The sequence below is a fragment of the Oncorhynchus masou genome, unplaced genomic scaffold (genome assembly GCF_036934945.1).
Source record: "Oncorhynchus masou masou isolate Uvic2021 unplaced genomic scaffold, UVic_Omas_1.1 unplaced_scaffold_2476, whole genome shotgun sequence".
In the NCBI taxonomy this organism is placed as follows: Eukaryota; Metazoa; Chordata; class Actinopteri; order Salmoniformes; family Salmonidae; genus Oncorhynchus; species Oncorhynchus masou.
In genome coordinates, this window is record NW_027008929.1 from 32,501 (window position 1) to 45,859 (window position 13,359).

Below are 13,359 nucleotides of genomic sequence, written 5' to 3' on the forward strand. Positions count from 1 at the left end.
CACACACACTAAACACACACAAACACACACACACTAAACACACACACACTAAACACACATGTTCTGTCTCTCCAGGTGTCCCAGGCTCGTGCGTGTCGTCTGGAAGGTCAGGTGGAGGGGCTGGCCCAATCAGAGGCTCTGCTGAGAGAACGGGTGTTCGACCTGGAGGAGGAGAGGAACGGACTGCGCAGCGCCGTCACACACCTGCACACACTCCTCGCCGCGCTGGGAATACACACACACACAACGCACGGGGACTTCAACCTGGACCCTCACACACACTCCGCTGCCGACACAGATGGACAGAGAGATGGACAGAGAGATGGACAGAGAGATGGACAGAGAGATGGACAGAGAGATGGCGTCCCCCCCAGAGAGGGGCTCAGACTGGGGCAAGGGACAGCGATGTCCTCTCCTCTCCTCCCTCATCCACTGGCTCTACCAGAACACTGAATCCTCTCCCAGAGGACTGTTCTCCTGGGGGGGGGGGGGGTTCTCTGTCCTCTCTGGACCGATACTCCACATAACAGTCCTATACACACAGTTACCATTGCAGCCAGATGTGTGTGTCTCTCTGCCTGTCTGTCTCTCTGCCTGTCTGTCTCTCTGCCTGTGTGTCTCTCTGCCTGTGTGTCTCTCTGCCTGTGTGTCTCTCTGCCTGTGTGTCTCTCTGCCTGTGTGTCTCTCTGCCTGTGTGTCTCTCTGCCTGTGTGTCTCTCTGCCTGTGTGTCTCTCTGCCTGCGTGTCTCTCTGCCTGTGTGTCTCTCTGCCTGTCTGTCTGTCTCTCTGCCTGCGTGTCTCTCTGCCTGTCTGTCTCTCTGCCTGTGTGTCTCTCTGCCTGCGTGTCTCTCTGCCTGCGTGTCTCTCTGCCTGTCTGTCTCTCTGCCTGTGTGTCTCTCTGCCTGCGTGTCTCTCTGCCTGTCTGTCTCTCTGCCTGTGTGTCTCTCTGCCTGTGTCAGTGTGTGTTGATGTGTTTATTGCACAGTCTTTGCCATAGGAAACGTCTTGTACACTATATATGCAAAACCAAAATAAAGGGCTTCCGAGGGGCGCAGCGGTCTGTCACTTTTATAGCCCCTGGTTCGAATCCCGGCTGTATCACGTCCGGTCGAGATTGGGAGTCGGCCGAAGGTCGGCCGGCATTTGTAAATGAGAATTTGTTCTTCACCGACTTGCCTGAAGTTAAATAAAGATTCAAATAAATAAAAAGATTCACAACAAACCAAAATACTGTCATATCTGCTGTAATGACAAGTACAGTCCAGACAAAGCCCTGGACTCCAGCCCCCATGATGCCTTGCACCACACTGACGGGAGAAAGAGGGAGGAGAGAGAGAGAGACCCTTCCCCCTAATGGTTGAGGGGTAGGTCATACTATCTGAGGGGGAGAGAGAGACCCTTCCCCCTAATGGTTGAGGGGTAGGTCATACTATCTGAGGGGGGAGAGAGAGACCCTTCCCCCTAATGGTTGAGGGGTAGGTCATACTATCTGAGGGGGAGAGAAACCCTTCCCCCATAATGGTTGAGGGGTAGGTCATACTATCTGAGGGGGGAGAGAGAGACCCTTCCCCCTAATGGTTGAGGGGTAGGTCATACTATCTGAGGGGGGGAGAGAGAGACCCTTCCCCCTAATGGTTGAGGGGTAGGTCATACTATCTGAGGGGGAGAGGAGACCCTTCCCCCTAATGGTTGAGGGGTAGGTCATACTATCTGAGGGGAGAGAGAGACCCTTCCCCTAATGGTTGAGGGGTAGGTCATACTATCTGAGGGGGAGAGAGACCCTTCCCCCTAATGGTTGAGGGGTAGGTCATACTATCTGAGGGGGGAGAGAGACCCTTCCCCCTAATGGTTGAGGGGTAGGTCATACTATCTGAGGGGGGAGAGAGAGACCCTTCCCCCTAATGGTTGAGGGGTAGGTCATACTATCTGAGGGGGAGAGAGAGACCCTTCCCCCTAATGGTTGAGGGGTAGGTCATACTATCTGAGGGGAGAGAGAGACCCTTCCCCTAATGGTTGAGGGGTAGGTCATACTATCTGAGGGGGGAGAGAGAGACCCTTCCCCTAATGGTTGAGGGGTAGGTCATACTATCTGAGGGGGGAGAGAGACCCTTCCCCCTAATGGTTGAGGGGTAGGTCATACTATCTGAGGGGGGAGAGAGACCCTTCCCCCTAATGGTTGAGGGGTAGGTCATACTATCTGAGGGGAGAGAGAGGAGAGAGAGACCCTTCCCCCTAATGGTTGAGGGGTAGGTCATACTATCTGAGGGGAGAGAGAGGAGAGAGAGACCCTTCCCCCTAATGGTTGAGGGGTAGGTCATACTATCTGAGGGGAGAGAGAGAGAGACCCTTCCTCCTAATGGTTGAGGGGTAGGTCATACTATCTGATGGGAGAGAGAGAGACCCTTCCCCCTAATGGTTGAGGGGTAGGTCATACTATCTGAGGGGGAGAGAGAGACCCTTCCCCCTAATGGTTGAGGGGTAGGTCATACTATCTGAGGGGGGAGAGAGACCCTTCCCCCTAATGGTTGAGGGGTAGGTCATACTATCTGAGGGGGGGAGAGAGAGACCCTTCCCCCTAATGGTTGAGGGGTAGGTCATACTATCTGAGGGGGAGAGAGAGACCCTTCCCCCTAATGGTTGAGGGGTAGGTCATACTATCTGAGGGGGGGAGAGAGACCCTTCCCCCTAATGGTTGAGGGGTAGGTCATACTATCTGAGGGGAGAGAGAGACCCTTCCCCCTAATGGTTGAGGGGTAGGTCATACTATCTGAGGGGGAGAGAGAGACCCTTCCCCCTAATGGTTGAGGGGTAGGTCATACTATCTGAGGGGGAGAGAGAGACCCTTCCCCCTAATGGTTGAGGGGTAGGTCATACTATCTGAGGGGAGAGAGAGACCCTTCCCCCTAATGGTTGAGGGGTAGGTCATACTATCTGAGGGGGGGAGAGAGACCCTTCCCCCTAATGGTTGAGGGGTAGGTCATACTATCTGAGGGGGAGAGAGAGACCCTTCCCCCTAATGGTTGAGGGGTAGGTCATACTATCTGAGGGGGGGAGAGAGAGACCCTTCCCCCTAATGGTTGAGGGGTAGGTCATACTATCTGAGGGGGAGAGAGAGAGACCCTTCCCCCTAATGGTTGAGGGGTAGGTCATACTATCTGAGATCTGAGTTGGGGAGAGACCCTTCCCCCTAATGGTTGACCCTTCCCCCTAATGGGAGAGAGAGGGGGAGAGAGACCCTTCCCCCTAATGGTTGAGGGGTAGGTCATACTATCTGAGGGGGGGAGAGAGAGACCCTTCCCCCTAATGGTTGAGGGGTAGGTCATACTATCTGAGGGGGGAGAGAGAGACCCTTCCCCCTAATGGTTGAGGGGTAGGTCATACTATCTGAGGGGAGAGAGAGAGGGGGGGAGAGACCCTTCCCCCTAATGGTTGAGGGGTAGGTCATACTATCTGAGGGGGGAGAGAGAGAGGAGAGAGAGACCCTTCCCCCTAATGGTTGAGGGGTAGGTCATACTATCTGAGGGGGGAGAGAGAGACCCTTCCCCCTAATGGTTGAGGGGTAGGTCATACTATCTGAGGGGGGAGAGACCCTTCCCCCTAATGGTTGAGGGGTAGGTCATACTATCTGAGGGGGAGAGAGAGACCCTTCCCCCTAATGGTTGAGGGGTAGGTCATACTATCTGAGGGGGGAGAGAGAGACCCTTCCCCCTAATGGTTGAGGGGTAGGTCATACTATCTGAGGGGGAGAGAGAGACCCTTCCCCCTAATGGTTGAGGGGTAGGTCATACTATCTGAGGGGGAGAGAGAGACCCTTCCCCCTAATGGTTGAGGGGTAGGTCATACTATCTGAGGGGGAGAGAGAGACCCTTCCCCCTAATGGTTGAGGGGTAGGTCATACTATCTGAGGGGGAGAGAGAGACCCTTCCCCCTAATGGTTGAGGGGTAGGTCATACTATCTGAGGGGGGAGAGAGAGACCCTTCCCCCTAATGGTTGAGGGGTAGGTCATACTATCTGAGGGGAGAGAGAGACCCTTCCCCCTAATGGTTGAGGGGTAGGTCATACTATCTGAGGGGAGAGAGAGACCCTTCCCCCTAATGGTTGAGGGGTAGGTCATACTATCTGAGGGGGGAGAGAGAGACCCTTCCCCCTAATGGTTGAGGGGTAGGTCATACTATCTGAGGGGGAGAGAGAGACCCTTCCCCCTAATGGTTGAGGGGTAGGTCATACTATCTGAGGGGGAGAGAGACCCTTCCCCCTAATGGTTGAGGGGTAGGTCATACTATCAGAGGGGAGAGAGAGAGGGAGGAGAGAGAGACCCTTCCCCCTAATGGTTGAGGGGTAGGTCATACTATCTGAGGGGAGAGAGAGCCCTTCCCCCTAATGGTTGAGGGGTAGGTCATACTATCTGAGGGGAGAGAGAGGAGAGAGACCCTTCCCCCTAATGGTTGAGGGGTAGGTCATACTATCTGAGGGGAGAGAGAGACCCTTCCCCCTAATGGTTGAGGGGTAGGTCATACTATCTGAGGGGGAGAGAGAGACCCTTCCCCCTAATGGTTGAGGGGTAGGTCATACTATCTGAGGGGGGGAGAGAGACCCTTCCCCCTAATGGTTGAGGGGTAGGTCATACTATCTGTGGGGGAGAGAGACCCTTCCCCCTAATGGTTGAGGGGTAGGTCATACTATCTGAGGGGGGAGAGAGACCCTTCCCCCTAATGGTTGAGGGGTAGGTCATACTATCTGAGGGGGAGAGAGAGACCCTTCCCCCTAATGGTTGAGGGGTAGGTCATACTATCTGAGGGGAGAGAGAGACCCTTCCCCCTAATGGTTGAGGGGTAGGTCATACTATCTGAGGGGGAGAGAGAGACCCTTCCCCCTAATGGTTGAGGGGTAGGTCATACTATCTGAGGGGGAGAGAGAGACCCTTCCCCCTAATGGTTGAGGGGTAGGTCATACTATCTGAGGGGAGAGAGAGACCCTTCCCCCTAATGGTTGAGGGGTAGGTCATACTATCTGAGGGGGGAGAGAGAGACCCTTCCCCCTAATGGTTGAGGGGTAGGTCATACTATCTGAGGGGGAGAGAGAGACCCTTCCCCCTAATGGTTGAGGGGTAGGTCATACTATCTGAGGGGGAGAGAGAGACCCTTCCCCCTAATGGTTGAGGGGTAGGTCATACTATCTGAGGGGAGAGAGAGAGGGGGGAGAGACCCTTCCCCCCCCCCTAATGGTTGAGGGGTAGGTCATACTATCTGAGGGGGGGAGAGAGAGAGGAGAGAGAGACCCTTCCCCCTAATGGTTGAGGGGTAGGTCATACTATCTGAGGGGGAGAGAGAGACCCTTCCCCCTAATGGTTGAGGGGTAGGTCATACTATCTGAGGGGGGAGAGAGAGACCCTTCCCCCTAATGGTTGAGGGGTAGGTCATACTATCTGAGGGGAGAGAGAGAGGGGGGAGAGACCCTTCCCCCTAATGGTTGAGGGGTAGGTCATACTATCTGAGGGGGAGAGAGACCCTTCCCCTAGGAGAGAGAGACCCTTCCCCCTAATGGTTGAGGAGTAGGTCATACTATCTGAGGGGAGAGAGAGAGACCCTTCCCCCTAATGGTTGAGGGGTAGGTCATACTATCTGAGGGGGGAGAGAGACCCTTCCCCCTAATGGTTGAGGGGTAGGTCATACTATCTGAGGGGGAGAGAGAGACCCTTCCCCCTAATGGTTGAGGGGTAGGTCATACTATCTGAGGGGGAGAGAGACCCTTCCCCCTAATGGTTGAGGGTAGGTCATACTATCTGAGGGGGAGAGAGAGACCCTTCCCCCTAATGGTTGAGGGGTAGGTCATACTATCTGAGGGGAGAGAGAGACCCTTCCCCCTAATGGTTGAGGGGTAGGTCATACTATCTGAGGGGAGAGAGAGACCCTTCCCCCTAATGGTTGAGGGGTAGGTCATACTATCTGAGGGGGAGAGAGAGACCCTTCCCCCTAATGGTTGAGGGGTAGGTCATACTATCTGAGGGGGAGAGAGAGACCCTTCCCCCTAATGGTTGAGGGGTAGGTCATACTATCTGAGGGGAGAGGAGAGAGAGACCCTTCCCCTGATATAATGGTTGAGGGGTAGGTCATACTATCTGAGGGGGGGGAGAGACCCTTCCCCCTAATGGTTGAGTGGTAGGTCATACTATCTGAGGGGGAGAGAGAGACCCTTCCCCCTAATGGTTGAGGGGTAGGTCATACTATCTGAGGGGAGAGAGAGACCCTTCCCCCCTAATGGTTGAGGGGTAGGTCATACTATCTGAGGGGGTGAGAGTGTGTCTTCCCCCTAATGGTTGAGGGGTAGGTCATACTATCTGAGGGGGAGAGAGAGACCCTTCCCCCGGTGTAATGTGTTGTTGAGGGGTAGGTCATACTATCTGAGGGGGAGTGAGACCCTTCCCCCCTAATGGTTGAGTGGTAGGTCATACTATCTGAGGGGTCCCGGAGTGAGAGTGTTGTCCTTCCCCCTAATGGTTGAGGGGTAGGTCATACTATCTGAGGGGGGGGAGAGAGAGACCCTTCCCCCTATCTGATATGCATCACATGTATTGTCCAGGATCGTCATATAACAGACTGTGTAGAGAACCAACATGTACGATTCCTCTGCTGTGTGTGTGTTGTCCTGTCGGTGTGTGTGTTGTCCCGTCGGTGTGTGTGTTGTCCTGTCGGTGTGTGTGTTGTCCCGTCGGTGTGTGTGTTGTCCTGTCGGTGTGTGTGTGTTGTCCTGTCGGTGTGTGTGTTGTCCTGTCGGTGTGTGTGTGTGTGTTGTCCTGTCGGTGTGTGTGTTGTCCTGTCGGTGTGTGTGTGTGTGTTGTCCTGTCGGTGTGTGTGTGTTTTCCTGTCGGTGTGTGTGTTGTCCTGTCGGGGTGTGTGTGTGTTGTCCTGTCGGTGTGTGTGTTGTCCTGTCGGTGTGTGTGTGTGTGTGTGTGTTGTCCTGTCGGTGTGTGTGTTGTCCTGTCGGTGTGTGTGTGTGTTGTCCCGTCGGTGTGTGTGTGTTTTCCTGTCGGTGTGTGTGTTGTCCCGTCGGTGTGTGTGTGTGTTGTCCCGTCGGTGTGGTGTGTGTGTGTTTTGTCCCGTCGGTGTGTGTGTTGTCCTGTCGGTGTGTGTGTTGTCCTGTCGGTGTGTGTGTTGTCCTTTCGGTGTGTGTGTGTTGTCCTGTCGGTGTGTGTGTGTTGTCCCACGTGTGTGTGTGTGTGTGTGTTGTGATATCTCACAGCCTTTTGTTCCCCTGATTAGCAACACAATCTCCTGGTTGACACTGTAAAGCTGTTGCCATGACTCCTGACTGTCCTTTCCACGTTTATCTTTTAATTGATTGTTATTGTCATTACTCTGTTGTTGTTATTGTGTTTACTCTGTTGTTGTTTTTCTCTATACTTTGAACAACAATACATTTCATATCCTTTGACTAAATTCACAAGATCAGATGTGTTCTTTGAGGGGTGAGTGGGTGGGTGAGTTGGTGGGTGAGTGATTGGGTGAGTGATTGGATGAGTGATTGAGTGAGTGGGTGAGTGAGTGGGTGGGTGATTGATTGGGTGGGTGAGTGAGTGAGTGGGTGAGTGATTGAGTAGGTGGGTGAGTGATTGGGTGATTAGTTGAGTGGGTGATTGAGTGGGTGGGTGAGTGGGTGAGTGAGTGAGTGAGTGGGTGAGTGAGTGAGTGGGTGAGTGATTGAGTGGGTGAGTGAGTGGGTGGGTGAGTGGGTGGGTGGGTGAGAGTGGGTGGGTGATTGAGTGGGTGAGTGGGTGGGTGGGTGAGTGAGTGGGTGGGTGGGTGATTGAGTGGGTGAGTGAGTGGGTGGGTGATTGAGTGGGTGGATGATTGAGTGGGTGGGTGATTGAGTGAGTGAGTGATTGAGAGGGTGGGTGATTGAGTGGGTGGGTGAGTGGGTGGGTGATTGAGTGAGTGAGTGGGTGGGTGGGTTATTGAGTGAGTGGGTGGGTGGGTGAGTGAGTGGGTGAGTTGGTGGGTGGGTGAGTGAGTGAGTGAGTGAGTGGGTGGGTGATTTAGTGGGTGGGTGAGTGAGTGATTGAGTGGGTGATTGAGTGAGTGGGTGGGTGATTGAGTGGGTGATTGAGTGAGTGGGTGGGTGAGTGAGTGGGTGGGTGGGTGATTGAGTGGGTGAGTGAGTGTGTGGGGGGTGGGTGAGTGGGTGGGTGATTGAGTGAGTGAGTGAGTGGGTGGGTGATTGAGTTGGTGGGTGAGTGAGTGGGTGGGTGATTGAGTGGGTGAGTGAGTGTGTGGGGGGTGGGTGATTGAGTGAGTGGGTGATTGAGTGAGTGAGTGGGTGGGTGGGTGGGTGGGTGGGTGGGTGAGTGAGTGGGTGGGTGGGTGGGTGATTGAGTGAGTGGGTGGGTGGGTGATTGAGTGAGTGGGTGGGTGATTGAGTGGCTGGGTGGGTGATTGAGTGAGTGGGTGGGTGGGTGACTGAGTGGGTGAGTGAGTGGGTGGGTGTGTGGGTGGGTGATTGAGTGGGTGGGTGATTGAGTGGGTGGGTGAGTGAGTGTGTGGGGGTTTGAGTGGGTGAGTGAGTGTGTGGGGGGTTGAGTGGGTGAGTGAGTGGGTGGGTGTGTGGGTGGGTGATTGAGTGAGTGAGTGGGTGATTGAGTGGGTGGGTGGGTGATTGAGTGGGTGAGTGAGTGTGTGGGTGGGGGGTTGAGTGGGTGAGTGAGTGTGTGGGGGGGTTGAGTGAGTGGGTGATTGGATGAGTGGGTGATTGAGTGGGTGAGTGAGTGTGTGGGTGGGTGATTGAGTGGGTGAGTGAGTGTGTGGGTGGGTGATTGAGTGGGTGAGTGAGTGTGTGGGTGGGTGATTGAGTGGGTGAGTGAGTGGGTGGGGGGTTCCTGCTGATCTTCTAAGGTTCTTTGTTGAATACCCTTTTTTCCCCCAACATTTTCTGCCGACCCACAAATCTGACACAACCTTAAAATCTCTACGTTTACATTTCTACAGCAACAAATAACCCTCATTTACATTGTCATCTCTCTTATCAAAATGAAAATAAACAAATTTAATCAATACCATTTTTTTATGCATCTTTGTCATGTCCATACAATCTTTAGTCTCTTATATCTTTGCTTAAAATGTATATATATATTTTTTTAAATGTTGGCGACCACCCCTGCAGCCCCCCCCCCCCCAGCGTTCAACACCACTGTTCAACATGGGTTCAACCCTCTTCAGGACATGTGGCTCTGGAAGTGTGTGTGTGTGTGTGTGTGTGTGTGTGTGTGTGTGTGTGTGTGTGTGTGTGTGTGTGTGTGTGTGTGTGTGTGTGTGTGTGTGTGTGTGTGTGTGTGTGTGTGTGTGCGCTGAGGACTGACTGTTCAGCTCCTCTTCCAGTCGATTGGAGCTCAAGAGAGTGAATTCACCCTTCATCTACACTAATGCCTGCAGCGTGTGTGTGCCAACCAAGGAGTCTGCCAGGACTGGTGCCCTGGGTTTATCTTGGCTCTCTTTCCTACACCGCGCCCTGCCCTGCCTCCCACTCTCTCTTCTCTCCTCCCTCCCTCTCTCCACGCCCTGCCTCTCTCTCTTCTCTCCTCCCTCCCTCTCTCCGCGCCCTGCCCTGCCTCTCTCTCTTCTCTCCTCCCTCCCTCTCTCCACACCCTGCCCTGCCTCTCTCTCTTCTCTCCTCCCTCCCTCTCTCCACACCCTGCCCTGCCTCGCTCTCTTCTCTCCTCCCTCCCTCTCTCCACGCCCCCTGCCTCCCACTCTCTCTTCTCTCCCTCCCTCCCTCTCTCCACGCCCTGCCTCTCTCTCTCTCTCCCTCCCTCCCTCTCTCCACGCCCTGCCCTGCCTCTCTCTCTTCTCTCCTCCCTCCCTCTCTCCACGCCCTGCCTCTCTCTCTTCTCTCCTCCCTCCCTCTCTCCGCGCCCTGCCCTGCCTCTCTCTCTTCTCTCCTGCCTCTCTCTCTTCTCTCCTCCCTCCCTCTCTCCACGCCCTGCCCTGCCTCTCTCTCTTCTCTCCTCCCTCCCTCTCTCCACGCCCTGCCCTGCCTCTCTCTCTTCTCTCCTCCCTCCCTCTCTCCACGCCCTGCCTCCCTCTCTTCTCTTTTCTCCTCCCTCTCTCCACGCCCTGCCCTGCCTCGCTCTCTTCTCTCCTCGCTCTCTCCTCTCTCTTCTCTCCACGCCCTTCCCTGCCTCACTCTCTCCTCTCCCTTCTCTCCTCACTCTTCTCTCCTCCCTCTCTCCTCTCTCTTCTCTCCTCCCTCTCTCCAATACAATTTAAGGTTGCTTTATTGTCATGGGGGGAAACATGTGTTTATATTTGCCAAAGCAAGTGAAGTAGATAATAAACCATAGCAAAATTAACAGTAAACATTCATCACAAAAGTTAAATACATTTCAAATGTCTCTGTCTCTCTCTCTGTCTCTCTCTCTGTCCCTCTCTCTCGCTCTCTCTCTCTGTCCCTCTCTCTCGCTCTCTCTCTCTGTCTCTCTCTCTGTGTCTCTCTCTCTCTCTGTCTCTCTCTGTCTGTTTCTGTCTGTCTGTCTGTCTCTCTCTCTGTCTCTCTCTCTCTCTCTCTCTCTCTGTCTCTCTGTCTCTCTGTCCCTCTCTCTCGCTCTCTCTCTCTGTCTCTCTCTCTCTGTCTCTCTCTCTCTCTGTGTGTCTCTCTCTGTTTGTTTCTGTCTGTCTGTCTGTCTCTCTCTCTCTGTCTCTCTCTCTCTCTCTCTCTCTCTCTCTGTCCCTCTATGAGTCTGATATCAGAACTGATCTGAAAGGTCTTTGACCGTAGAGTAGAGAAGAAGAGGCCACCTTTACACCTTGATTCAAAATATTATAATCCACTTGTTAATTAATCATTAATGGTAGATCTTAAACCGGGTTATAAAATAACCTAGAAAGTCACACAGTAAAGAGTGTTTCTACATCACGCCACCTAGACTAGGTGTCACGGCTGTTTGAATGTAAAGAGTGTGTTTCAACATCACGCCACCTAGACTAGGTGTCACGGCTGTTTGAATGTAAAGAGTGTGTTTCAACATCACGCCACGTAGACTAGGTGTCACGGCTGTTTGAACGTCTAGTTTCTGCCTTTCCTGTCTTGCGTCATGTTAAGATATCATTGTAAAGTCTGTGTGTGTTTGTAGGTACATACCCTTTTTTCAGTGCATTTTGGGAAAGTACTCCGACCCTTTACTCTGGCTCCATCCCTACGGTGAAGCTTGGCGGTGGCGGCACCATTCCGATTAATCGGTCGACCTCTAGCCTGAACGCCAAGAATCACGTCTGGAGGAAACCTGGCTCCATCCCTACGGTGAAGCATGGCGGTGGCGGCACTATTCCGATTAATCGGTCGACCTCTAGCCTGAACGCCAAGAATCACGTCTGGAGGAAACCTGGCTCCATCCCTACGGTGAAGCATGGCGGTAGCGGCACCATTCCGATTAATCGGTCGACCTCTAGCCTGAACGCCAAGCATCACGTCTGGAGGAAACCTGGCTCCATGCCTACGGTGAAGCATGGCGGTAGCGGCACCATTCCGATTAATCGGTCGACCTCTAGCCTGAACGCCAAGCATCACGTCTGGAGGAAACCTGGCTCCATCCCTACGGTGAAGCATGGCGGTAGCGGCACCATTCCGATTAATCGGTCGACCTCTAGCCTGAACGCCAAGCATCACGTCTGGAGGAAACCTGGCTCCATCCCTACGGTGAAGCATGGCGGTGGCGGCATCATGCTGTGTGGATGTTTCTCAGCGGCAGGGACAGGGAGACTAGTCAGGATCGAGGGGAAAGATGAACGGAGCAAAGTACAGAGAGATCCTTGAAGAAAACCTGCTTCAGGGTCTCATACTGTGTATTATACTGCCCTGTTAGGAGCTAGTAACATACCCATTATACTGCCCTGTTAAGAGCTAGTAACATCCCCATTATACTGCCTTGTTAAGAGCTAGTAACATGCCCATTATACTGCCTTGTTAAGAGCTAGTAACATACCCATTATACTGCCCTGTTAAGAGCTAGTAACATCCCCATTATACTGCCTTGTTAAGAGCTAGTAACATGCCCATTATACTGCCCTGTTAAGAGCTAGTAACATACCCATTATACTGCCTTGTTAAGAGCTAGTAACATCCCCATTATACTGCCTTGTTAAGAGCTAGTAACATACCCATTATACTGCCCTGTTAAGAGCTACTAACATCCCCATTATACTGCCTTGTTAAGAGCTAGTAACATCCCCATTATACTGCCTTGTTAAGAGCTAGTAACATACCCATTATATTAGATCCGTCGGTCTGTCATCTGGTATGATGTTTCTATACTAGATCCTTCGGTCTGTCATCTGGTATGATGTTTCTATACTAGATCCTTCGTTCTGTCATCTGGTATGATGTTTCTATAGTATATCCTTCGGTTTGTCATCTGGTATGATGTTTCTATAGTAGATCCTTCGGTCTTTCATCTGGTATGATGTTTCTATAGTAGATCCTTCGGTCTGTCATCTGGTATGATGTTTCTAGGACAGATCCTTCGGTCTGTCATCTAGTATGATGTTTCTATAGTAGATCCTTCGGTCTGTCATCTAGTATGATGTTTCTATAGTAGATCCTTCGGTCTGTCATCTAGTATGATGCTTCTATAGTAGATCCTTCGGTCTGTCATCTGGTATGATGTTTCTATAGTAGATCCTTATACTGGTCTGTCATCTGGTATGATGTTTCTATACTAGATCCTTATACGGCCTGTCATCTAGTATGATGTTTCTATAGTAGATCCTTCGGTCTGTCATCTGGTATGATGTTTCTATACTAGATCCTTCGGTCTGTCATCTGGTATGATGTTTCTATACTAGATCCTTCGGTCTGTCATCTGGTATGATGTTTCTATAGTAGATCCTTCGGTCTGTCATCTGGTATGATGTTTCTAGCACAGATCCTTCGGTCTGTCATCTGGTATGATGTTTCTATACTAGATCCTTCGTTCTGTCATCTGGTATGATGTTTCTATAGTAGATCCTTCGGTCTGTCATCTGGTATGATGTTTCTAGGACAGATCCTTCGGTCTGTCATCTGGTATGATGTTTCTATAGTAGATCCTTCGGTCTGTCATCTGGTATGATGTTTCTATACTAGATCCTTCGGTCTGTCATCTGGTATGATGTTTCTATAGTAGATCCTTCGGTCTGTCATCTGCTATGATGGTTCTATAGTAGATCCTTCGTACTGTCATCCAGTATGATGTTTCTATAGTAGATCCTTCGGTCTGTCATCTGGAATGATGTTTCTATACTAGATCCTTCAGTCTGTCCTCTGGTATGATGTTTCTATACTAGATCCTTCGGTCTGTCATCTGGTATGATGTTTCTATAGTAGATCCTTCGGTC

At 52.1% G+C, this 13,359-nt stretch overlaps 1 protein-coding gene across 3 annotated transcripts in view; it reads left to right on the plus strand.

Moving 5' to 3' along the window:
- Nucleotides 1-1,050, plus strand: part of LOC135533582 (TBC1 domain family member 1-like) — a 32,637-nt gene extending 31,587 nt beyond the window's left edge. For all 3 annotated transcript variants that reach the window (XM_064960871.1, XM_064960873.1, XM_064960872.1), the window contains one exon: nucleotides 76-1,050. In XM_064960871.1, coding sequence (XP_064816943.1) covers nucleotides 76-453 — 378 coding nt within the window. In that variant the 3' untranslated portion in view covers nucleotides 454-1,050. The remainder of the gene's footprint in view (nucleotides 1-75) is intronic.
- Nucleotides 1,051-13,359: the final 12,309 nt, after the last annotated feature.